The 23,948-nt window shown below is 54.0% G+C and overlaps 1 protein-coding gene across 3 annotated transcripts; it reads left to right on the top strand.

Annotated features, from left to right (window-relative positions):
• Positions 1-799: 799 nt before the first annotated feature.
• On the top strand, positions 800-23,739 carry LOC134051580 (glutamine synthetase). 3 transcript variants are annotated; one of them, XM_062505404.1, is made up of 7 exons: positions 800-1,770; positions 17,879-18,054; positions 18,625-18,786; positions 20,414-20,560; positions 21,412-21,539; positions 22,534-22,733; positions 23,000-23,739. In XM_062505404.1, the coding sequence occupies exons 2-7, from the start codon at positions 17,889-17,891 to the stop codon at positions 23,319-23,321; spliced, it is 1,125 nt and encodes a 374-aa protein (XP_062361388.1). In that variant the 5' UTR covers positions 800-1,770; positions 17,879-17,888; the 3' UTR covers positions 23,322-23,739. The 3 variants fall into 3 exon arrangements, with proteins under 3 accessions (XP_062361388.1, XP_062361389.1, XP_062361387.1); XM_062505405.1 differs by lacking the exon at positions 800-1,770 and adding an exon at positions 17,712-17,732; XM_062505403.1 differs by lacking the exon at positions 800-1,770 and having other exon boundaries at positions 17,815-18,054.
• The last annotated feature ends 209 nt before the right edge of the window (positions 23,740-23,948 follow it).

Genomic DNA, 23,948 nt, shown 5'->3' with positions numbered 1-23,948 from the left:
TGTAGGTTTCTTTTGTTGTTTTTTTTTAATATTCAGGTCACGCTGCAGCTCTGTTGGAGGAAGTCCTGCCCAAGGAGTGTACCCTGGGGTGGGTGAAGAGCTCAGGATCCACCAGTCTGCACTGGTGTGGACCCCAGAGACCTGAGGAGTGGTGAAACCCAAAGCTGGGTCCAGACCCTGTAAAGACTTACTTTCCCCTTGGCATTTGTGCTGACCAATGGTGCAGGGTGAGGAGGACACAGCCAGGGGTGGCCAGTGGGCCCCTGTCTGTACCTTCAGCCCCCTGAGGGCTTTGGGTCTGGCTCTGCATCCCTCAGCACCCCTGGACACACATTTCCCCCATGCAGGAGAGGGGGTGATTCCTCAGCAAGGAGAAGCTGTGCTGTGATGGCACAGTACACAAGGAATACATCTGAACAGGAATTCCCAAGAATCCCCCTCATGTGCTGTAACCAGCAGTGCCTCTAACCCAAAACCAGCACAGCCACAGCACTGAGCTGAGCTATTTGGTCCAAAAGAAGACACATGCCCCAAAATACCCCAAAACCCCCAAGAACCAGCATTTTATGGATATTCCAGGTCATGATGTACAGCCTCCCCTGAGGGAAACAGGGGGAAGTCACCTCGTGTGGCTTCAGCTGGGGCACGAGGCTGTGGGGGCTGTTGGCTCTGCTCAAAATAGACTCTGTGGGCTGCACCCTAAACCACACTTTTGTCATAAACTTCCTTTTTAGTTTGAATTTCAGTTTGCAGCCCTTTCACAGTGAGTCAGTGAAAACCCTGGTCACCCTGGAGCTGCTCACAGGAGAGCTCAGGGAGAATTTAAATCATCAGGTTTGGACCATCCATGGATTAATCTTCCTGCAGGGACTGTTTCCATCAGGTCTCAAAGAGTTCATTGGGAGGGAGCATCGGGATTTCACTCTCTGGGCTTTTAACCTCAGCTGTGGATGTGTCCTGCCTTACAGAGCAAAGAGTTGGTGTCAGTGAAGGTGGAGGCAGTTTCACAGGTTGGGCTTGGATCTGCTGGAGTCCACAAACTGGAGATCATCATCTGAACGCCTCAGCAAAGCCCTCTTGGGATTTCCTTTTGCCTAGGAAGACATTTTCAGAAGTTCCCATTTTCTGACCAACCATCTGGTGCTTGTTTAGGGCATTTGGTGTGACCTGGAGACACAGCTCTGCATCCACAACTTATGATCCCATCCCTCTGCAGCTTGCACTGGGCCAAGCTGCACCCACACCTGCTGGATTTCAGAGCTGCAGCTGAGGTCAAGCCAGGGAGCTGCAACTCCCCCCCGCTGGTGTCAAATTCTGCCCTTGAGGTCACAGCCGCTCACATTTATGGGTGTCTGCAGTACCTGGCAGCCCTGACTGCCCAGCTCACCTGGCACTGCTGCTTCTGCAGTCTGGGAGGTGATGTCAGCCCAGCCCAGCCCTGCTGAGCTCTGCACTCCTCCGTGATTCCTGCTCTGGCTGGACCCTGCTCTCAGCAGGGCCAAACCCTTTCACCTCCATCCTCAACCGTGCTCCGTTCACGGCGTCTCCAAGCCCACAGGCTCCTGCTTCTGGGGGATTTTGAGCAAAACCCATCTGTTTTTGTAAACCAGCTACTGCTTTTGCTGCAGGAGTTTCAGTGCTGAAATCTCCCATCCACTGTACAGCTGGGAACTCCCTCTTCCTGCCCATCCCTTCTTGCCTGGGGAGTCTGAAGGAGTTTCTGCTGCTCTGCCAGTGGCTGCACCACAGCCTGGCCCTGGTGGGAGGAGGGTAAGTGTCCCCTGGGGCTCTGTGTGGTGCTTTATTAATATCCTGCCTCAGCGGGAATTATTTCTAAAGGCAAAGCTTTCCACGGGTGTCACCCCAACACTGTTGGGGTTTGTAAGGGCTGCCACAGGTAAAGGGGTTTCTTACAGAAAGGGTGAAAAACTTTTGTCATGCTCAGAGCTGGAGGGTTGAATGTGGGTCCTGATTCTTCCCCTTCACATCCAGATCAGCCCTGACTATAAAATCACAGAATTCCAGACTGGTTTGGGTAGGAAAGGACCTTAAAGCTCCTGTTCCACCCCCTGTCCCTGGGCAGGGACACCTTCCACTACCCCAGGCTGCTCCAAGCCCTGTCCAGCCTGGTCTTGGATACTTCCAGGCATGGGGTATTTCTACTGCTGCTCTCCAGACAAGTTTATGGCTAATGGTTTGTGTGATTCCTCTTCAAGTTAGACAAAAAGTAACATTTTTTTTTCTGCTTTGCCTTTTTAACTTAAATCCCATTTCAAATTCTGTAGTAATTCCGAGGGGTTTTCTTCTTACCACTCAAAATTCCTCCTCTCACTCAGAGTACAGACCCCGTGCATCTTTCATGAAGGAATTAATGCATATATTAAAGCTTGCTTTCTACAGTGTAGGCATTGAAGCCAGGCTATGGCACCTGGGGAGGGGTGGGGGAATAAAACCTGTGACCTTGGGGATTTTTGTCACCCTGAGCTGATTGCTGTCACAGTTTTGGGTAGAAAAGAAAGGACCCACTTGTTCCCAGGTCTCTGCTGTGGGGTGGGACTCTGCAGCCTTGTGAATGGTGGTGTCAGAAGGCAGCAATATTATCAAAAAGCCCTCGATTTAGAAAGGTTCACTTTTTGGGATGGGCAGTGAAAGGAAGAGGAAAGTAAAGGGTTAAAGGCTGCCATAGCCCTGCCTGTCTTAGGAACCACTGTCCTTAGTAAATAAAATCAGCATTCCCTGAGCCTTTGGGTTAGACTCCCAAATTTACCCAAATGGGGGTTAAAGGCTACAATGAGGAAATGCTGCCCTGTTTCAGCCAGGCTTCAGGAAGTCCTGCTGAGGACAAAGTGGTTCCCAGCCCCTCCTGAGCTGTTCAAGCCACATTCTGCCACCATGGCAGGGAGCACAAGGAAGGGGCAGGTTCATTTTAGGTATCTCTGACTGACCAAACCAGGAGAGAGCAAAGATGCCTCTCTCTGGAAACGCATCTGTGTTAAAATGTTAAAATGCCCTCAGGCTGTTTCCACCCTGAATCTGTCCCTCATCCCTTGGGATGTGGTGCAGGGCAGGCTCAGAGCATCATGACACAGAGCCCTTATCCCACAGTGGCCCTGAGAACTTTGGGGAGGTGCTGGGACGTGTGACGGTCACAGCCCAGAGCCATGGTGAGCAGCAATGGGCACAAGAGCCAGGGTGTAAATCCAAGTGCCTAAATATAATCACAATGAGATTTCGGGATCAGCCACAGATGAACGGGAGGCTGACAAGTGGCCAGGGCGGTGTTTCACAGCTGGTAAATGGGCTGGAAATCTGCTTCCCAAAAAGGGGCAGCCGGGTCCCTGGCAGCAGAGCCGGTGCTGCTGTGACAGCCTCAGTCCTCACCCACTGTCCTGCTGCCACCAGGAGCCTGGCACAGCCTGGCTCACCTCGGGGTTATAATCGTCCTGGATGGGAGCAGCAGCCTGGGAGGACGCTGTGTCCCCAGCCAGCCTCCCCCAGCTGCTGGTGCAGACACTTTTGGAGCCAAGCAGGAACAGCATCAGCTGTTTCATGTCCTCCTCAGCAGTGATGGTGGTGAACACTTCCTGTGCAGCCCTTTCCTTTGTGGCACTGTCGTGCCCTGGGGTAGGGTGGCCTCACCTCCAGTGCTGGGGGCAGCTTGGGGCACTACAAGATGTGAAAGATATTAAAATATTATAAGAAAGATGTTGAGCCATTAAAGAGTGTTCAAAAGAGGGCAATGAAGGTGGTGAAGGGCCTTGAGAGGAACTATATGAGGAGCAGCTGAGAGCACTGAGGGGAGACTCATCACAGTCACCATTTCCCCATGAGAGGAAGAGGAGGGGGAGGCACTGATCTCTGCTCCCTGTGACAGGGACAGGAGCCAGGCTGGAGATCAGGGAAAGGTTCTTCCCTGAGCCAGAGGGTGCTGGGCACTGCCCAGGCTCCCCAGGGAATGGTCCCGGCCCCGAGGCTGCCAGAGCTCCAGGAGCGTTTGGACAGCGCTGCCAGGGATGGACAGGGGGGATTGTTGGAGCTGGGGTTGGACTGGGGCTGCACTGGGTGATCCTGTGGGTCCCTTCCAGCTCAGGGTATTCCATGGTTCTGAGATGTCAAGCTGAGCACAGTGGGTTTGACACTGACTCCCACAAAGTCATGTATTTGCACGTGCAAAGCAAGATTTAGCTCCTTGTGCCTGCCAGGTGTCCTGTGGAGGCAGAACACAGAGTAACCAGCTTTTGGCCACAGGTCCCCAGGATCGGGGATCTTTGATCTGCTCCAGATGATGAATGCATTCTTGGTGCTTTCTCCTGTCTGCTGTGACCTCCTGGGGAAGTCCTTGCCACCTCCTGCATTGAGACATTGCCTTCAGCATGAGCTGGGTGCTCACCCTGGCATCGCCCTCCACATTTATCACCCTCCTCCTGATTTAAGCGTTTGCTGATGACAGCTCTGAGGAGCTTTGCTGTCTCGTTTCACACATGCTGGGCACTGTCTGAGTGTGAAAGGCCCAGGAGCATACCCAGACATTCCTGGGAGATCTCATGGGACAGCTGATGGAGATCCAGACCCTGAGCTTCCTCCTCCTGCTGTGTCCCAGAGCTCCTGGGAGCAGCACTGCAGGACTTTGGGGTTTCTCCCTGTTCCTCCAGTGCTACTGAGAGGTTGTTCCTGTGGGCAGGGACTCCCTGGGCTGCAAGGAAGCTCTGACCATGCACCTCTCCTGCCTGTACTGGTGTCTGGATCTCCCAAATGTGGGACTTTTTACACTGCTGAAGACCCAGACCTCACTGTGTGCAAGTAGGGAAAGAATTTACAGCTACAGTCATGAGGAAGTCCAGTGAAAACTGCCATGAATCTCCTGCCTCTGAATATCTTGTGTTTTTTCCCTTCCATCAAGAGCAGGGTTTGTGTGGGTCTGTATCCAGCACCCAAACACAAGGAAAATAAAGCATGTCCAGACCCCTGGCTGTCCCTTGGCCACCCAGAGCAGCTCGTGTTGTAGTGATCCAAACTGTGGGAAAGAAGAGAATGAAATGAGGACTAGAACAGGGGACAGAGAGAGAAAATGCTCCCTAGGTAAGGCAACACCTTAGAAGTCAGAGTTTATTTTTAGGATTTGCTGTAAACTCAACCTGTGAGCATGACACAGGATCCACGTTTCACTTCTCCACCCCTCAGATTGGTCTGAATTGTCCTTCTGTTTTCCATCTTGCCTCTTTCAATGGAAAACCTGCAGTTAACTGAGAAACTGAGATTTGCTTTTTGCATCAGCAAAGCCAGGCACAGAGACCTGGATTTGCTTTAGGTTTCTGAAAAATGCTGCAGTGAGGATGGGAGGAAGCAATTCTGCATCTCCCAAAAGGAGCTGGGCAATAGTTGGGATTTTCATCAAGGCTTTTGTTCCAAGTACCCCATTTTGGGTTTGGGGTGTGCCTAAGGTAACCCTACAAATAACCTGTTTTTCCTAGAACCTGGTATCAAGGGCAGGGCAGAAGTGACTGACAGACTTTTTTTTCTAACTTGGCTTCTCTGTACTAATTAATTCCTCGATTAATCCCCACCTGCCTGCCTCACTGGGGTTGCTGTGAAGCTTAATTGAATTTGTGTCTCTCATTCACCTGGCAAGCTCAGAGGAAAGGTGTTTTTTCCCTGCTGTCAGAACACTCTTGTTGGGTAAATCTTGTTGCTAGCTAACTGCATCTTGGATCTGGGCTCTTGCTCAGAGGAGGAAATACTTTTGAATTAGGGATTTGATGCATAAATAAGAGGACATTACTACATATCTGTGGAAAAAATTCTGTCCCTGTGCCCACATTTGCCAAAGTGCCCAGCAAACAGAGGAAGCCTCATATTTCAACATTCAGCTGAGCAAGAGATGGGCAGGAACTTATTCAGGATAATCCTTTTTTATTCCACCAGGGAGCATAACTCTAATGATTTTGGTACTAGTCAACATTCACCTTTTTATTCTTAACTAACTGTTCATTAGGGATTCCCTTGGGACAGGCAACTGTGAAAACCAGAATTGTTCCCGGGCATGGTAAATAACAAGGAATTAAAATCTATCTACAGTCCTGCAAGCAGTGGTAGCTCAGGCTACATTTAAACCCCAAAACCTCACCCAAGCACCTTCCAAACCCTCTTGTCTCTCCTCAGTTTGAGCAGCTACTCAGCATTTAGTAGCTCCAGCAAAATCCTTCCATTCCAAACATGTTTGATTTAAAGGAACTTTTGGGAATATGGTCCCTATTCACTTAGAGGTAAATGGTTTTAAGATTGTAGTATTTTAAGGTGATTTCCTTATGCCTTTCTGAGATGTATTTGTGTGCCTGTAAGGAGCATGACCACACAATTCCTTGGTTAATCCAGATTATCACTGCTGGTAGGGAATTAGGAACAGATCCTACAGCCACAGCTCAGGGTTTCAGCAGAAAGTTAAGAGTCCAAACTTCCTTCTGCACATTCCCTGGTTTTCCCACAACCCTTCCTGCCCAGGAAACATCAGCTATTTGCATATTAATACTGATAATGAGCGACGGGGAGGTTTTCCATGATGTCAGAGCCCAGTGGTCAGCCAGGGGAGGAGGCTGCTGACACAGGGCTGGGGAAAGCCCTGGGTGCAGGGCTGAGGCTCTGTCCCACTGCTGTGGGATCCCAGCAGTGCCAGCCTGGTGTGTGTGGGCAGCCCGAGCTGCCAGAGCCTCCAGCCCAGCAGGAACGGTGGCCACTGACCCACATTTTTAGGTGGTGATTTGCAAAGGTGCTTCCTGTTGCTGAGCTGGCAAAGCCTGACCACAGCAGGGATGGACGTGCCCTGCCAAAACTCATCCCACTCTGCCTGCACTCATGGGATGCTGCCCTGGCTGGGGGCTCTTGGGAAAGATTCATTTTTCCTCCAGAGAGCTGTGGAGGTGGAAGGGACCTCATGAGGTCACCCAGTCCAAACTCCTACTCAAGCAGGGTCAGCCAGAGAGGGTTGTCACATCCAGGTGGCTTTTGAGCATCTCCAAGGACAGAACATCACCTCTCCCAGCCCTCTGGCAACACCTGGCAGCTCAGGGTCCCATCGCCTTTGTCGGTGGCTCACGTTCAGGCCAGTGTCTGCCAGGACCCCCAGTTCTTTCCTGCCTTTCCCTGGCCCCCTCCCCTCCTTCCCCCATCCAGCATGTACTGGTGCTTGTCCCTCCCCAGAAGCAGAACTTTTATTTCCTCCCTGTTGAACTCATTCCCTGATTGTCCAGGTCCCTCTGTCACATAACCCATCCCTCCCAGTTTAGTGCCAACAGCAAAAATTGTCAAAAGGATATTCTGCCCCATCATCCAGATCACTAAGGAAGATGTTAATCAGGACAGGAGCCAGGATTTCTAGGATTTACCCCTGGGATATGGAATCAGTCACTGGCTGCCAACTAAATTTTGTGCCACCTATTGCCACCCAATCACTCCCCCAGTTTTCCATCCATTCATTCGCTGCTCCTCCAGACCCAATAGCTCAGACCCCAAGAATGAGAGCTCCAAATCACCAAATCAGTTTTGCAATGTTGGAGGGGGTGAGCTGCATTTTCAAGTTTATTTTGCACCCAAAACAGCTGGAAAATTGACATGGGAAAATCTGCAGGTCAATCAGTCATCAAGGGTGACTGGCAGGGAGCAGAGCTGGAACTGAAAGGCCAGGTCTCCTGTGACCTGCCAACCAGGACCTTGGTGACTTTTCCTGCTCTGAGCACAAACAAAAGGAGTTTTAAAAGCTCCTGTCTTGGCAAGAGGCCACTCGAGTCTGCCAGCACCTCCAGGGCTGCTTGTTGATGGGGGCGGGAGCAGGATAAATATTTACAAGAGGTATTTGTATGGAAAAGTGCCTTTGGATGTCCCAGGCATGAGTTTTGGTTAAAAAAAAAAAACCATATTCATTGAGATTTGCCCCACTGGCCTGTGTTCAGCTCCATGCTGAACTGGCTTGTGGCCCCTGCTGGGGTCAGTCCCCCCAAAACCAGCAAAAATCATCCCAAATCCATTTCTGCTAGAAATGGGGTGATCAGTGGCTGCATTGCACCTCAGTTTATTCCCAGAAGACCACAATGTTCATTTGGCCCAGGGGGTACCAGCCTTTCCAAGCCCAGCCCAGCTAAAAAATGATGAGCCAAGAAAACCAGTGCCAGCCACTGCCATGAGATTATCACACAGGTCCCTGGGGGATGTCCAGAGAAACTCCTGGTTTTTCCTCCTTCACCTCCTCCAGCCAGCCCTGTGCCTCAGTTTCCCTCCCAGCCCTCTGCTGAAGATCATCACCCATCCTGAGGAGGGGGAGCCATGTCAGGGATTTTTTCCTCTGCTCAGGGGCTTGGGGGTGATGATCCCATCTGCTGGGGCCATCTGGATGTGGCACGGAGGGTGATCTGGGAGGGAGCAGCCCTGGCCAGCCCCAGGGTGCTGCTGGAGCCTTGCTGGGAGCACTGGGAGCTGCCTGGTAAGGGCCAATCACATTGTTTTGGATTTCTGCAGAGGTGAGTGATGGGGAGAGGGTCCCAGGGTGCCCGTGGGGCAAAGGGGGCTCAGCCAGCAGTGCCCCAGGGGACTGGCACTGTCCCAGCAGCAGCTCCAGGTGGTTGCCCCAGGGCCACCCAACACAGCCTGGAGTCACACACTGGTCCCTGGCTCCAGACTCTGTTATTTTTCCAGGTCCACTCCCAGATGCAGGCAGGTGATACCACCAGGGGTGGGAGGTGGGTGGCACCTGGGTGAGGGACCAGGAGGGGATTCCTGTCCAGGGCTCCTGACAGGGTTGGGAGCAGCCTGGGAATGGCTCCCTCAAAACCTGCTGTGCCCAGGCTTGGTGACACCTACAGGGTATCCCTTCCTCAGCAGGATGCCATGGGCAGTGTCACTGTGGCTGATGCCATTCCTGGCTGGAGATCCCACGGATGGCATAGCACGATTCCCTGGTTTATGGTCCCTGTTCCTGGGCTCTCCCAGTGGGCTGCTCTGGCTCTGCTGGGGCAGGGGCTGCTTCCTTCCCACCTTTCCCCATCCCTGCTCCCTCCTGCCCAAAGCTGGGTCAGGTGTGAGCAAACACATCCAGCCAGGTGTGAGGGACAGGTGGCTGCACACCCCAGCCCGGGGCCCTGCCCAGAACAGGTTCCATCCCTGCCAGGCTGGGATGGGTGACACAAGCCCCAGAGTGGGTGTGAGGGTGGCCACGAGCCTCCCCTGGCTCTGGGTGGGCACCCTGGGATCCCCAGTGCCATGGGCCTCCCTCCAGGCTGGGGTTTATTGTGTTTGGATGTCTGGGGGGGGGGGGGGGTGAGTGGACCCCAAGGAGTCCAGAGACACCTCCCTGTGGGATGGGGGATTTTGGCCTCCCTCGAGCTGCCCTGGCTCTTGCATCCATCCCCCTGGGCCCTCGTCCTCTTCCTCCTGCCTGGCCCTGGGAGGCTGAAGAGGGTCTGGGTCTGTACATGGGGTTGTTCTCTATAAAGGGACCCTCTGCACCCCTCGCTGCCACCACCTGCCCTGGTCACTCCAGCCAGGACAACCTGAGCAGTATTTACTGATTAAATGAGGTGCAGTGTCCTTCTCCTTCCCTGGGCAGGACCGGCGGCCCGGGGTGCCGGACACAGCACAGCTGGGGAAGTGTCCCTGTCCCCAGGTGACAGTGACATCTGTGTCCATGGGCTGGACACTGCACCAGCACCATCCTGCTCTCCAGGCAGCCAGAGCTGCTGAGAAACTCAAGTCCCCAAGGAGGAGTCAGGGTGTCCCTGGGTCTGGAGCAGGGGTCTGCCCCAGGCTGGGTGCTGTGGGGAGGAGATGTGGCCCTCCCATGTCCCCAAGTGCCAGAGCACTTGTCCCCAGCCAGAGCAGGGCTGGAGCAGCTGGACAGGGCTCAGGGCAGTGCCTGTGGGCAGGAACAGGGTTTGGGTCTGGTTAGAAGGGGCAGAGAAGCACCCCCAGGGTTTGCCCAGAGCTGGAACAGGCTCCTGGTCCCACAGAACAGTAAATTTGACTTTCCTTTGTGACTTTTCCTCATTCGTTCTGTGGTCGCTTGAGCCAAGAGGGCAGCAGAGCCTCTGCCTTCAGCAGCATCAGGGAAGGGGGGAAATGACACCTGTAGAGAGACTGAGCCCATCAGGGACATCCCAGAGCTCTTTGGGCTCTTTACCAAGGGGTAATTAGTGACTTCGCAGCGTGGAGAGGCCGGAGGGTGGAAGAGGAGGTGATTTAAGGTGTGAGGTGATTGTCGGGGGGGCAGTGCAGGAGCCGACAGCCCTGGAGATGCAGGTGAGGGGGAGAACAGAGACAAAGCTGTTCCTTGCAAGGGGATTTCACTGCCAGATTTTGGGCAGCTGGAGAGAGAGGTGCTGGAGGGGTGCTTTGCTCCATCCTGGGGAGTAAAACAGGGAAAGGGGCCAGGGAATGGGGGCTGGCTGTGCCACTGTTCTAGCTGCACACAGAGGTTCCCAGGGACCAGCTCTAGGTATGCTGGGGTGTCTCCAGCCTTGCTGGGGTGTTGGACCTCACTGTTTGGGTTGGAGGCTCAGATTTGGGGGTTGCTGTGCGTGGCTGTGCCCCTCAGGGCTCATCAGCCCCACGTCACCAGTCTCAAGTTTTGGGTTTGGATGCTGAGACAGAGCAAATCCACAGGATCAGTAATGTCCCTGGTCTTGCTGGGCAGTAAATGAGGGGCAGGTGAGGACGTGGGGCTACATCAACAGCTCATCCCAATCAGTACTGGGAGAGGACTCCAGGATTTGGGCAGTGACAGGATTTGGGGTTGTCCGGAGGGGATGGTGCTGGCAGCTCGGGATGAGCATCCAGGTGGGGTGATAACTCTAGAGTGGCTGCTGCTGTGGCAGGAAAACAAACCTGTGTCAGCTTAATCTCATCTGGGAAAGGGATGGGAACCAGCATGGATGGGGATGCCCTGCTGGAAAGCAAAAGGAATTCCTTCTGGACAAATCTACTCTCAAAAGGGATTAAACAAGGCCAAAATGAAGTGCTTAGAGAGTGTCTTCACCCTGAACAAGGGATTCTCTAGGGCTCTGATTTGGTATAAATTCACATTAAAGCCCCACCAAGGGGAGCTTCTGGTTGTACCTTTGTAGGATGTCTATTGAGTTACAGCTTCTGAAGTTCAAGCCCAGTGCCAAAGTGCTGAAGCACATCTGGCTGCTTTGCTCTGCAGGAACCTGCCAGAATTTACCTTTTCTTTGTGAAGAGGCCTGCAATAAGCAGAAAACAAACCTTTTGGCCCCAGAATACCTCCCCAGATGCACTAGAGGCTCAGACATGGCACCTCTTCAAGGCAGCCTTGTTCTGTATCAAAGGCCAAACCCTACAAGCTCTAAAGTTGCCTTCAAAGTGCTCAATTAATTTTCTTTTACCCTTTGAAAGTCCCAGCTCCTGAAATCATGTGATTGCAAGGAGATGACATTGCTGAGGAAAGCACTGGGTTTGGGTAAGCCCTGAGAAAACAAAAACCACCAGCGAGGAGTCTCCTCCTCTTTTCTTCGGAAAAATCCCCTCATGACTCTGACAAACAAAGTGCTGGTGCTGGTTTGAAGGTCCTGCTGGCAGCAGCCAGGGCTCAGTGTGGGCAGGGAGGGAAGTGAAAAAGCTTTACATTTGTGTAAGGCTGCAAAATGGGGTTGCCAAACAGGATACAGGCTGGGAAACCAGCTGGGTGAGGAGGCTGTGACCTGCCCGGCTGCATCCACTGCTGGTGCAGATAATTGTATTTACATTAAAAGGGAGTTAATCTTTTTGGTGGTTCCCTTGTTTAGACTCTGCTCTGAGCACTCTGCTGCTATGGGAGCTTTGATGCACTTTGAGCTTTTTGATATTTAGCTTTGCTGAAATAAATGCTGCTAGTTAAAATTCCCAGGGATTGCATCCCAGGAATCTGGCTGGAGTCTGGGGAAGGATGTCACAGGGCAGCGATTGTAGAACTATAGAGTCATTAAGGCTGGAAAAGACCTTTAAGATCATCAAGTCCAACTGTCAAACCAGCACCACCAACTGTTCACCACTAAACCATGTCCTCAAGTGCCACATTCACATATTTCTTTGAACACTTCCAGAGATGGTGACTCCATCAGTCTCCTTGGGCAGCCTGTGCCAGTGCTTTACAGACTTTTACATTATTTTTTTTTCCTTAATATCCATCCTCAGCCTCCCCTGGTGCAACTTTTCCTCTCATTCTGCCACTTGTCCTCTCCCTGAAGCCAAGAGCTGGGTGAGAGCCTTTGGGAAAGGGCTCCTGCTTCCGATGTGGGGAGCTCCAGATCATGGTTTCTGTCTCTGCAGAGATGAGAAAGTAGTTCCCTCTGTGAGTCAGAGTCTGTTGGGTCCTTCTCTGCAGAGATCACAGGGAAATTGGTCCCTTTTGTGGTGCCCTGGCACCACTGCTCCCTTGTGAGCTGGGGCAGCCCTGGTTTGTGTCCACAGACAGCTTTTCCTTCCTGCCTGTGAGTGATCCCAGGGAAGGTTTGGGTGAGATCCAGCCTAGCTGATCACCTACCCAGGGGGTTTTGTGCTCCTATTCCTGCCTGTGCTGCTGCTTTTCCTGCCCTGGCAATCAGCTGTTTGGCTGGAGATTGTTCCCTCTCACTTTGATTTCCTGAGGTTGGGCATGTGTCATGTGCCCCCTCCTTTTCCCCCAGTTTCTTTTCCTACAGCCTGAAGTGACTGTCACAGGGCAGTAAAGTAATAAATAAAGTAATAAATAAATTAAATTCAAATGAAAGCCTGTCAGGGGAAGCTGTTTGGGGTTTACACCTGGGGTTTATTCTGTCTGTGGGCTGGAGGAGTGGGGCTGCTCAGGAGCTGCATGAGATGCTCAGGGCAGCTCTGCTGAGCCCTTTCTGCTGTCTGTGGTGAGCAGCCATACCCTTACAAATGTACACACCCCCTTGAAGCTGAAAATAACCTCCAAAATGCTGTTCAGCCTGGAGAAAAGGAGGCTCAGAGCCTTTTCCAACCTCACTGATTAGGTGAAAATTATTTATAAGAGCTTTCTGCAAACAGACCCCAATGCAGCTCTGTGCTGTGAGGGAGCCTGGCTTGCACTGGCATTTCACACAGACCTCTGAGGCTGCAGGGGAATCCCTGGAGGGGATGAGGGCTCCTAATCCCTGCAGGGAATCCTGTGTGGGTGGAAGGATTTCAGCTTTACAGGGTTGGTGCTGGGTGCTTTGGTGGCCACTGAGTGCTGTTTGGGTTGGGACTGTGGGTTTCCCAGGCATATTCAAGTATGACATAAACAATGATGCGTATGTGCATACATATATATATGTATGTATATGTGTGTGCACAGAAAAAGGTATGGCATCATTACTTGAATGAAGGCAAAGCGGTTCGGGTGCAAATCTAGGGAGATTTGCCATTGTCTAAATGTGCTTTAATTGTAGAAGAAAATTGTCAGTTCAGCTATTTTGCAGGGAAAGTGTAAAAGTGAGTGAGTACAGGGGACAGGGAATGCCAGCGCAGCCCCCCTGGGCACTGGGTGGTCTCTGCTGGACCCCTCAGTGTCTGACCCACCTTGGGCACCTCTTGCCGCATCCCTGCACGTTCCCAGCCCGTTCCTGCAGCCCTGTTGGGCCACCCACCTTCCTCCAAAGCATCCCTCCGGTTTCCTCAGCTGGAAAAAGCCGTCTCTTCCAGCGCAGTGCATGCAGGAGAATTCCCACCTGCTCTGCCCCAGCCCCTCTAATCCCTTTATGGTGTTTGTGCCGGGCTCCTCCTGCCGATCCTGCTCTTTGCCTTCCCTCTAATCTCCCCACCAAATTGTTTGGCAGGACAGAAACCAGCCCGGGATGTTCCCAGCGAACCTGGGGAGAGGGAATGCTCTCCCAGGGGAATCCGTGCTCCAGGGCTCTCGGAGGTGCTTTAGGGGTTTAAAACCAGGGAGAAACTCCCTCAGTTCTGAGCAGCATTCTGAATCCTGGAGGATGATTCAGAGTAAAACCCAAACTCTTCAGCCAAAAATCCCTGCTTTGTGCCCAGGGACGAACCTTCTTGGGCAAGTGTGGGGAGGAATCTGATAGCCAAGGCCCAGCCCCCTGATCTGCCCAGCACCAGGGGAAGGTGTAAAAAGTCACCCCAGGAGGTAAATCAGTCCATGTTTAACCCATATGTGGTAAAACTGTTGTATCACTGAAGTTTTTCAACATGAAAAGTTTCCTAATGGTTTATTACTATCCTATCAAAGCAAAAAATATCTTTGGTGTGTTTTGGCAAGGCTGGAAAATGCTCGGGCTGATAAAGCCTCAAAGTCAGAGAGATAATAACTGGAAGTATTTAGGCTTGGCCAGGTCTCCCTAGGATGGGTCCAGACTGATCCATCACCCCCCCAGAAAAAGACACTGGGAATGGGAGCAGCCCTGCTTCATCCTGCATCCCTGTGGGCACTGGGATGACATCCCAGATGGCACCAGAGGTGATGGTGGGTCCGGGCTGTAGCAGCAAAGCAGAATCAGCTTCTCTCCCTTCTGTCCTCTATGTGGAGAAACCCCTTTGCTGCAGCTCTAGGCTTCACAAAGTCTTCTGGAGATTTAACCTGTGACCTTTTACTTCTCCAAGGACACCCCTGCTCCCTTTCCTGCCCTCGCCTCCACTGCCTGCCCGACCTTGGGCCAGTCACTGATTCCCTGAGTCGGGAGCCTCAGTTAATATTTACTGTACCTGGCATGGAGCGGAGCAGGCAGGAGCCCACTGATTGCAGAGCGTGGGCTTGTTTGGGGTAAAATGTTATTCCAGTGCCTCGAGGATCCAGGTGTGAATTGTGCTTGCTGTTACTGGTGTAACAGGGTTGTTGCTATAGAAATGGCTGGAACTGGGCTGTGGTGAGGTAAGGCTTGATCCCAGGAAAATCTGACTAAGCAGGTGCCCAACCTTACAGAGCAGAAACACTTTTTCCTGCTTATTAAAATCCTTTTTGGTATGAAATTATTTTGTATATTTGGCGAGCTGCCTCAGGGGCAGTGTTTGGGGTGGGATGGTACCGTGGCACTTGGGGACCTGGTGTAGTGGTGGCCTTGGCAGTGCGGGGGTAACAGCTGGGACTTTTCTACCCTTACGAATTCTGTGATTCAACACTTGTGCACCCACAGGTTGCTGTTGCTCCTGCTGCCCCCAAACACCACAAACTCACCATGTATGCCCTTCTGGGGCAGGTGGGCTCTGACCAGGTGAGAGATTTTTGGTATTTGTTCTGTCTTCCCCTTTTGGGGGTTTTAGTGCTCAGTGATTCCAGCTGCTCACAGAGGAGCTCTGCTTCCCAATCCAGGTTAACTCAGCCTAGATTTGGTTTCCTTTTTCCCTGGGTTTGAGCCCACTCCAGCTCCGGGATGTTTCTGCACAGGTGGGCACATCCAGGAAGGAAGCCAGAGCTTTCACTAGGAATAAAATGAGCGTCTCCCCTACCCAGCCGAGTCAGGAAGGTGCAGGGTCTTGGCTGAACCCTCCTATCACAATGAACACACGGGTGCTGGTCCTGCTGTCTCCGAGGGATGCAGCTCCCCTCTCCTCGGGAGGCGTTTGCGATCCTTCCCGAGGGATGCAGATCCATCTCTTTGCTTCCTGCTCAGCACCAGCCGCTGCTTCTCCAGCCCTGAAGCCGGTCCCGCAGGCTCCAGCTCCCTAGGGGGATGGAGATGAAGATGGAGATGGGAGCAGGGAGCCAAGGATCCGGCGAAGCCGCTGGCGCCTCCCCGGCACGGCGCTGGCTCAGTGTCGCAACGCCTCCGGGAAAGGGCTGCACACCCAGGGGTGCATTTCCTCCTGCCCCGGGACGGTTTCCAAAGAAGAATGAGGAAATGCTGAGCTTTGCAGCCCCATTCGTGGATGTGTCCCTAAAGCACCCCGCAGAGGGAGGTGACTGCTTTCGAGCTGCACCCCAGCTCCGGCTGCAGGAGCCCCTGAATGGCACCGCGGCAGCGTCAAGGACACGGGGGAGACCTGCGTGGCTCTGTCACCGCTGCTCCAGGGACCTTGGGCACATCCCCGTGTGCCAGCCGCCTTCCCAGGCGCTCTGCTCGGGGCAGCGCCCACGAGTTGTGGGGTGGGTGACGTCTGGCCCGCCCGCAGCCCGCTGCCACTGATGTCACCGCCCGGGCACCGAAATTGCTAATTAAGTTTTGCTTCTCTCGCTGCCAATCTCATTTCCTGGTTCTTGTGCAATCCCAAATGCTTTCAGGTTTCTTCCCGGTTCTTTATCTGCCTGCGCGACCAAAACACCTTCAGAAGAAAAACAGAGCCGATGTCTTGGGTCAGTGCCCGGGGAGGAGATGTCCTGTGGGGGGCAATCAACCGTGAAGAGGTTTTTTAGCTGCCCTGCTGTTTTGCAGAAAAACATTCCTGGGGGTGAGTCAGGCAGCCACAAGCATGAGTCTGCCTTAAGAACTGGGGGAATTAGCAAAAACCCAGCTGCTTTAGAGCCCAGTCGTGCCTTTAAGTCTTTTCTCCTTTTGTAACATCGAAAAACTGCTTGAAACCCGAAGCTGGAGAGTCGAGGCGCGCTCACCCCGCCGTTTGCTGGGGGAAGGGGGTTGTTTGGAATCTTGTCCTCCTACCAGAAAAAAAAAAATAAAAAATCCGTGAGTATTTGAGATAAACCCCGGAGGCACGGGCTGTGCCCGTGCTGGTTGTGCATTGGCAAGTTTGGGGTCTGTCTGCTCCGACACGTGGGAGCCTCACGCAGGATCTGTGGAAAACTGGGAAGGCAGCGAGGCGTTTAATTCACCTAATTGGATCTGCGTTCGGTTCAATAGCTGGAAATTGCTGCTATATTGAAATAATCGACTCAAATTCACACCTCTTGACTGAGGATTTTTAGCTGACTGTAATTCCAGCAGAGCATGTACTGAGCGTGGATAGTTTGGGGGTTTAAAGAGATTCTACTACGCTCTGGTGCTTAAAAATTGTGCTTTAACTCAGCGGCTTATAGATGGGAAGAGCTGAAGCAGGAGATTGCGGTGTTTTCCCAGAGGCTCTCCCTGCAGCCCCTCAGCCTTTCCTCCCTTCGAAGGAAAACCCTGGGGGCAAACCCACCCAGTCCTCCAGCCACGATGGGGCTGAAGCCGGGTGGGAAGGGGTCATTCCTGGGGTGTCCGGGCAGGATGGGGGGACTGAGGTAGTGGTAGGGCTGCCAGGCATCTGCCTGCCCGAGTCCTCGGCCATCTGGCTGCCCCTGTCGCCAGGCGTCTCGTTGGCACTGATATCCCCAGGACCACCCAGGCACCCAGATCCATTCCATTACGCACCCACAGGGCACGGTCCAAGCCAGGCTTTTGGGGTGCTGGGGGAAGCACAACCCAGCAGCCTCCACAGCTCTCCTCCCGACAGCGACTTAGCAGCGCTGGGAGAAAAACACCTGCACACGTGTACGAGGGGAACCCTACACAAGCAAGGGGCCAAATGGGCCCGCAGAGAAGGGACCGGAGGTGGCAAATATAATTTTCAATGAGTAACACCTGGGGTTTTTTAAATAAACAATAAGTTATTTAGCCAATAACTCACTACTTTTAAAGTAAGGCGATACTTTAGCCGCGCAATAGCTGTCGCTTTTAATAAGTTATATTTTGTAAGAAAAGAAAACAATACTAAACGTCCTCAGTGGGTGTCCCGGAGGTGTGGGCCAGGGCCCGGGGCGGAGCCGCCTCCGCGCCGCCCCCCGACCGCGGGCGCCTTTAAAGGAGAGCGGAGCGGGCGCGGGCAGCGCTGGGGCAGGGCCGGTGAGCGCGGGGGTCGCGGGTTCGAGTCCCGCCGGGGGACGCGGGGGCGTTGGGGTGGCTTGCTATGGGCTGGGAGGTTGGTTTGTAAAATCCCCTTGGGGACATGGGCCGGGGGTGATGTGGCTCTCACCTGTGCGCCCTCGCAGGGCCGTCGCCATGTCGGTGTCGCACAGCTCTAGGCTGAACAAGCTGGTGCGGGAGCAGTACATGAGGCTGCCCCAGGATGGCAGGGTTCAGGTCACCTACGTCTGGATCGACGGCAGCGGCGAGGGCGTGCGCTGCAAGAGCAGGACCCTCGATAAGGAGCCCAAGAGCATCGAAGGTAACGCGGCTGCTCGTCCCTCTGGTTGATGGGTGGTGTGCTGCTGGGCCCTGAGCATCGCCTGGGAAAAGTTCTGAGGTGCTTCGGGCGGTGGGAGCTGGGCCGGGCTCTCTGGTTGCATGGTACTGGGGATACTTGTTGCAGCTGTCCAGTGGGGTTGCACCAAGCAGCAGGGTAAATATCCAACCTGCGTCCCTGCGGTTTGTTTAATCCGCTAATCTCTGCTATTAGTGCTGGGTGGGAAGGGGAGGGTGAGTTCCTCGCCCCTTTCCGCCAGGCAACCAGGCACGGAGACGTGTTGGCATCTGGGTGAGGGTTTGGCAGAGGGAGTGGAGTGGCTGGGACTGATCCTGCCAGTGCCTGATGGTGCTGGGGCGTGAACACACTGATGCTCAGGGAGCACCGATGGGCTCCAGGGATGTGCAAGAAAATCTTTGTGGCTGACATCCCATGGAACTCGGTGCCCTCTGGGTGTTCCATCCTGGATCTAAGCCACCAGTACTTGGCACAATTAGTATGTGGACCTATTCGCAAACTCACTCCCACCTCCATCCCCCTCCTGCCTCGCAGATGTCCCCGAGTGGAATTTCGATGGCTCCAGCACGGCACAGGCAGAGGGCTCCAACAGTGACATGTTCCTGGTGCCGGTCTGCATGTTCAGGGACCCTTTTTGCCTGGACCCCAACAAGCTGGTGCTCTGCGAAGTGCTGAAGTACAACAGGAAACCCGCAGGTGAGCACCCCCAGCTCCCGAGGGTCACCCCTTTATTATTTAGGGTGTCGTGTCCTCCAGGGGCCGCTTACTCCTCACCACTGGCCCTGGGGCACAGCTGAGCACTGAGCACTTGGCCCGAGGCTCCGAAATCCAAGCGCTGCTGGTGGTGGTTGTTTGCAGGAACCTGTTTTAGTGGCACTGGGCGAGGAGAGCAGCGAGACGTGGAGTTAGTTCATTCACTCGCCGAAGGCGTCTCCCGGCTCTTGAGCCCGAGCTCGCCCAGCCCCGGGGGGAGCAGGGGCTGGAAGTGCGGGGGGTTTAACGTGCCGGGGTTGTGGTTGCTCTTCTCGCTGGTGGGAGGGAGGCCGCAGAAAAGGAAGGAGAAGATGCTGAGACGGCGTGTGCTCACTCAGAACGACCTTTTGTAAACAGCCCCAGAACGCGCGGCTCCGGTGTTATCAGCGATTCTGCAGTCACAGGAGTCTGCAGTCCGTCTTGTCCCTCTGATAAAACCCCAGACACAGGAAAAGGAGCCTGTTTGCAGGGACGCGCTGAGGGGCTCCCGGAGGGGTTATTTGCCGGCGAATAACCGGATATTTGCCACTCAAGCACGGCTGTGCCTCGCTGGGTGTGAGGGGGAGGGAGCGAGCATCTGCGGGTGATGCAGCTCTGCCGGGAGAGCGGGGGCTGCGGGCTGGGATGGTGAAAGACGGGGCCGATTCTACCTCCAGCAGTGTCCTGACACGGGGGAAGTGTCTTGTTGAGATTCCTGCTCAGCAGATCCTCCACTGGAGGAGTTCGTAAAGAGAGCCCCTGATCCTGGGGCTCGTGGGGCAGAGAGAGCTCAGCCCAGAGCCCTGATGGTGAGAGGGGTGCACCCTCCAGCCCTTCCCGTGGTGGCTTTCCGTGGGCTTTAAGGGCTGCGTGAGCTCAGGAGAAGAAATTGTCTTACTCTTGCTCCCCATCTGCAACTGCCCCATTCTCTGTTGTAGCTGCTTTGGGGTTTTATTGCAAGTTAAGGCAGAATGTACAGCCTGGAGCTTGCATGTCCCTGTCACGGCGGTGTTTTTTTTTTTTTTTGCTGGTATCTTGGTCCAAGCTCTCATTTACCTTGCCTGGCACGTTGTCCCATGTCCGGACAGTTCTCTGCTATCTGTGTTTTCCTGGCAAAGCCCCAGTTGCCTTGAGCACCTCAAAAGGCCAAGACAGGGCCAGCTAGTCTGGATGCTAACCAAAATCACAGAGCTGCAGAAGGATAAGGATAATTAAAATGAGTCTGGTAGAAAGAGGATGGGAGTGAAGGAGTGATGGAAGCCCCTGTTCCCAGATCTGCTGAATGCCTGTAGGATGGCGCTGGGGCGATGCTCCTCAGTGAGTAAGAGGAGGAGGATGTTCATGGACCATCAGCAGTGGTTTGGGGCACAGCGTAATTAAACCCTCTTGACCTGTGGTCTGATGCTGAGGTGATGGAGTAACTGCGAGGAGGAATTTGGTGAGCAGGAAGGGGGATTCACTCATGATTTCCGTAAGGCTTCTGTGGGAAGCACTTGGCAGTGGTGAAGCCTTAGTCTCAGAGTGGGATGGAGCTGAGTGTGGTGGGTGCTGGCTCACAGCACAGCTCTAACCTGGAGCTCTCTGTTCCCAGAGACCAACCTGAGACACACATGCAAGAAAGTCATGGACCTGGTGAAGGACAGCCACCCCTGGTTCGGGATGGAGCAGGAGTACACACTGCTGGGCATCAATGGCCACCCCTACGGCTGGCCCGACAACGGCTTCCCCGGCCCGCAGGGTAAGAGCTCCCTCCCTGCCCCAGCCCAAAATCTCCCCTCAGCTCCTGCCCTGCTGCTTGTGGGGTGCTGGGTGGTGTCAGTTCCCCGATCCCCAGCCTGGGTGCAGCTTTGCCATCAGGGATGGATGAGCCCAGGTAGGGGCTGTTTGCCGAGAGCACCTGGTGCCCTGTGGCTCACGTGAGCCGCGCCGCTCCTGCCGGACCCTGCTTGCACAAACAGCTCAGCTGCACGACTTGTTTGGCAAGGGCTGGAGAATCGGGCTGGAAAAACCTCCTCCCCTTGGCTGTTGGGGAAAGGGCTTGGCATGGCAGTGTTGTGCCCTCCTGCAGCAGCGAGCCAGCTCCTTAGCTGCCTACTGGGAGAGAGCCAGAGGTTTCCCAACCTGATTCTTGTGTGGACTGGCTGCTTGCAACATCTCCTTTTCCCCAGGCGGGGAAAAGATCTTTGCCTGACCTGCTTGAATGAGGAAGATATCAAACCCCAGTGAATTGGATTTTCTGGCAGTGAACAATGCCAGCTGTTGTCACAACAATCTCAGACCCTTGATGTGCTCAGAGGGTGAGGGAGGTGCCCCTGGGCAGACCAAACTTTCCTTATCTCGAGGCCGCCTCCCAGTTGATGTGTTACAAGTATTATTTAACTGCCCAGATAAGGCTGAGGTTGCAGACTATTCACACTACTAGTCCTAGTGCTAGGGTGAGTGGTTGATGTCCTGTGGAGAGAAACATAATTTTAATTCCCATAAATCCTCTGCCCATGGCAAAAGGTACCTGAGAGTGTGGGATTATGCTACAATGCTGTTGTTGCTCCCTGAAATTTTCCTTGGGTGGTGATTCCTTGTTCTTTACAGGCCCTTATTACTGTGGGGTTGGAGCAGATAAGGTGTATGGGCGTGATATTGTGGAGTCCCACTACAAGGCTTGTCTCTATGCGGGGGTGAAGATCTGTGGCACCAATGCCGAGGTGATGCCCTCCCAGGTAGGTGTGGATGGCCTCAGGCAGCCCATTCCCAGTGATGGATAGGAGTTATGTGAGGCTGCAATAACCCAGCACTCCCAGCTCTGCAACATCGAATCCTCACGCTGGTTTTGCTTAGGTGGGAGCAGCTGCACTGCTAGAATGGAAATGTGCATTTGATTTTCTCCGAAGTCAGCCTGGGCTCCTTGCAGAGCTCAGCTGGAGCAGAGCTGGGAGCTGCCCCATGGGAGCCAGGGACAGGCTGCAGGAACATGTAGAGTGATGGGGTCTGAGCCCTGCTCTGGAACTGGGAACCAGGAAGCTCGGGTGGGACGTGGCCTTGGGGACCAGTCGGGAGGATTTGGGTTTATCTAGGAGTGAGCAGCAGAGAGCCCCTGATTGCACTAGGCAGGTGGTCAGACTGACCGACTGTGGGTTGCTGACTCCCCTGCTGCTGATGTGGTGGTGATAAGTGGCAGCTTATCAGCAGTGGAGCCGAGGCAGGACTTTTACTAACCCCGTTGTTTGCCCCAAATTCTTAAGGGTCCTTCTTGGCTGCCTTCGGCATCCTGGGCTCAGGCTCCACCATGCCAGCAGCTGTAAAGACGTCACCCTGTGCTTAGTCACCGTGGGTGGTGCAACCCTGGCTCCAGCCAGGCAGGGAGCAGCACTGGGAAGGACTAACAGGCTCCTTGGTAATCCTGTGCCCTGTTTGCAGTGTGGGCTGGGGGGTCCTGCTCACAGCAGCTCCAGCCTCAGTCAGACATGGTGCTCATTTAGCTCTGTTTTGATGTAAAAACCCGTCTGATTTGCTCTACATAGTGATGAACAGTTTATTCCCATTGTTTTTTGCATGCCCAAGTTGTCCTGTTGCTTGACTCAATGCTCCCCATCCTTGTTGTGATCCCAAGGGTAGCATTCAGCCACAGCCCAGGCTGGGACTGGCAGGGATGTGGTGGCTGGGGACACACTCATCTGTCCCATCCTTACCTGTGCATCTGCTCGCCCCTTCCAGTGGGAATTCCAGGTGGGCCCGTGTGAGGGCATTGAGATGGGGGATCACCTCTGGATGGCTCGGTTCATCCTTCACCGTGTCTGCGAGGACTTTGGGGTTGTGGCCACTCTGGATCCCAAACCGATGACCGGCAACTGGAACGGCGCCGGGTGTCACACCAACTACAGCACTGAGGAGATGCGGAGAGAGGGGGGTCTCAAGTGAGTCCTGGGGGGGTCTCAAGGGGAATCTCAGGACTCAAGTGAGCCCTTGGGGGCTCCCTGTGATGTACCTGGGAGTTTGGGGGTGTCCTGGGCCATACGGATGTGTTTCTCTACCTGTATGGCTGCACCTGGGGCTGTCCCAGCTCATTATTTTAAGAGCAGCTGATGATATGAGGGTGTTCCCTGGGCCGTCCTGTCCCTGCACAGGAGGAGGGGGTGACACCCCCAAACAGACCTGCTGAACCCCGTCTCCTCTCCCACAGGCACATCGAAGCTGCCATCGAGAAGCTGAGCAAGCGGCACGATTACCACATCTGCGTGTACGACCCTCGGGGTGGCAGGGACAACTCCCGGCGCCTCACCGGCCACCACGAGACTTCCAACATCTTCGAGTTCTCCGCCGGCGTGGCCAACCGAGGTGCCAGCATCCGCATCCCGCGCCAGGTCGGCCAGGATGGCTATGGCTACTTCGAGGACCGGCGGCCGGCGGCCAACTGCGACCCCTACGCGGTCACCGAGGCCATCATGAGGACGACGGTGCTCAATGAGACCGGGGTGGAGACCAAGGACTATGCTGACCACTGAGGCCACAGGGTGGGTGGAGGTTCTCGTGCCTGCAGTAGCTTCTCACGTGGGATTTGTGCCTGTGCGGTGTCTTCGGCTGCAAGCTCAGACTCTTTAGGAACCATGCTTCTGGTCTTGTGAAACGTCGCCTTAGAAATATGTATTTTATAGCAAGAGGGAGGGGCCCAACCTATTTTCTCAACCACTTTGTTGTTTCTGGTTCCTGGTTTTAGGTTGTGAGGTGCTTTTTAAAAAAAACTTGGATTGAATTTTTTTCCCCGGTGGACTTTACACTGTGATGTACATAGATCCCAACGTGGATGTTGCAGCTGCTGCTGTTTGCACCTGTGGAGGGTGGGTGCCTTTTTTCCTTATCTCTGTTGCAAGGAAATGATAATAAATAATTTTCCTGGCTGCATGGCAGCTGGGTTATGCTGTGGCAAGTGTATATTTCTGTTAGCTCCTAGAGCTCTGTGGAGGTTTTAATTTGGGCAGTGCCGGTGGGTTGCAGCTACTGAGCAGCCTGGGCAGGAGCTGGAGGAGCAGAGATGCTGAAGGATCCTTGAGGCAGGTGCCTGGAGCTGCCTTGCCTCATTTTCTGGACCAAAGGCCATCTCCTTCCATCGTGATCCCAAAGGCAAACACAGC

Source organism: Cinclus cinclus, chromosome 19 (assembly GCF_963662255.1).
Source record: "Cinclus cinclus chromosome 19, bCinCin1.1, whole genome shotgun sequence".
Classification (NCBI taxonomy): Eukaryota; Metazoa; Chordata; class Aves; order Passeriformes; family Cinclidae; genus Cinclus; species Cinclus cinclus.
The sequence above is the reverse complement of the archived record's forward strand: the minus strand, read 5'-3'. Positions and strand labels throughout refer to the sequence as shown.

Coding starts and splice junctions, on each gene's coding strand:
- LOC134051580 (XM_062505403.1), top strand. CDS start 17,850: ATGTGGCTCTCACCTGTGCGCCCTCGCAGGGCCGTCGCCATGTCGGTG. Junction 18,055..18,624: donor GGAGCCCAAGAGCATCGAAG/GTAACGCGGCTG, acceptor CCTGCCTCGCAG/ATGTCCCCGAGTGGAATTTC. Junction 21,540..22,533: donor CCGAGGTGATGCCCTCCCAG/GTAGGTGTGGAT, acceptor CGCCCCTTCCAG/TGGGAATTCCAGGTGGGCCC.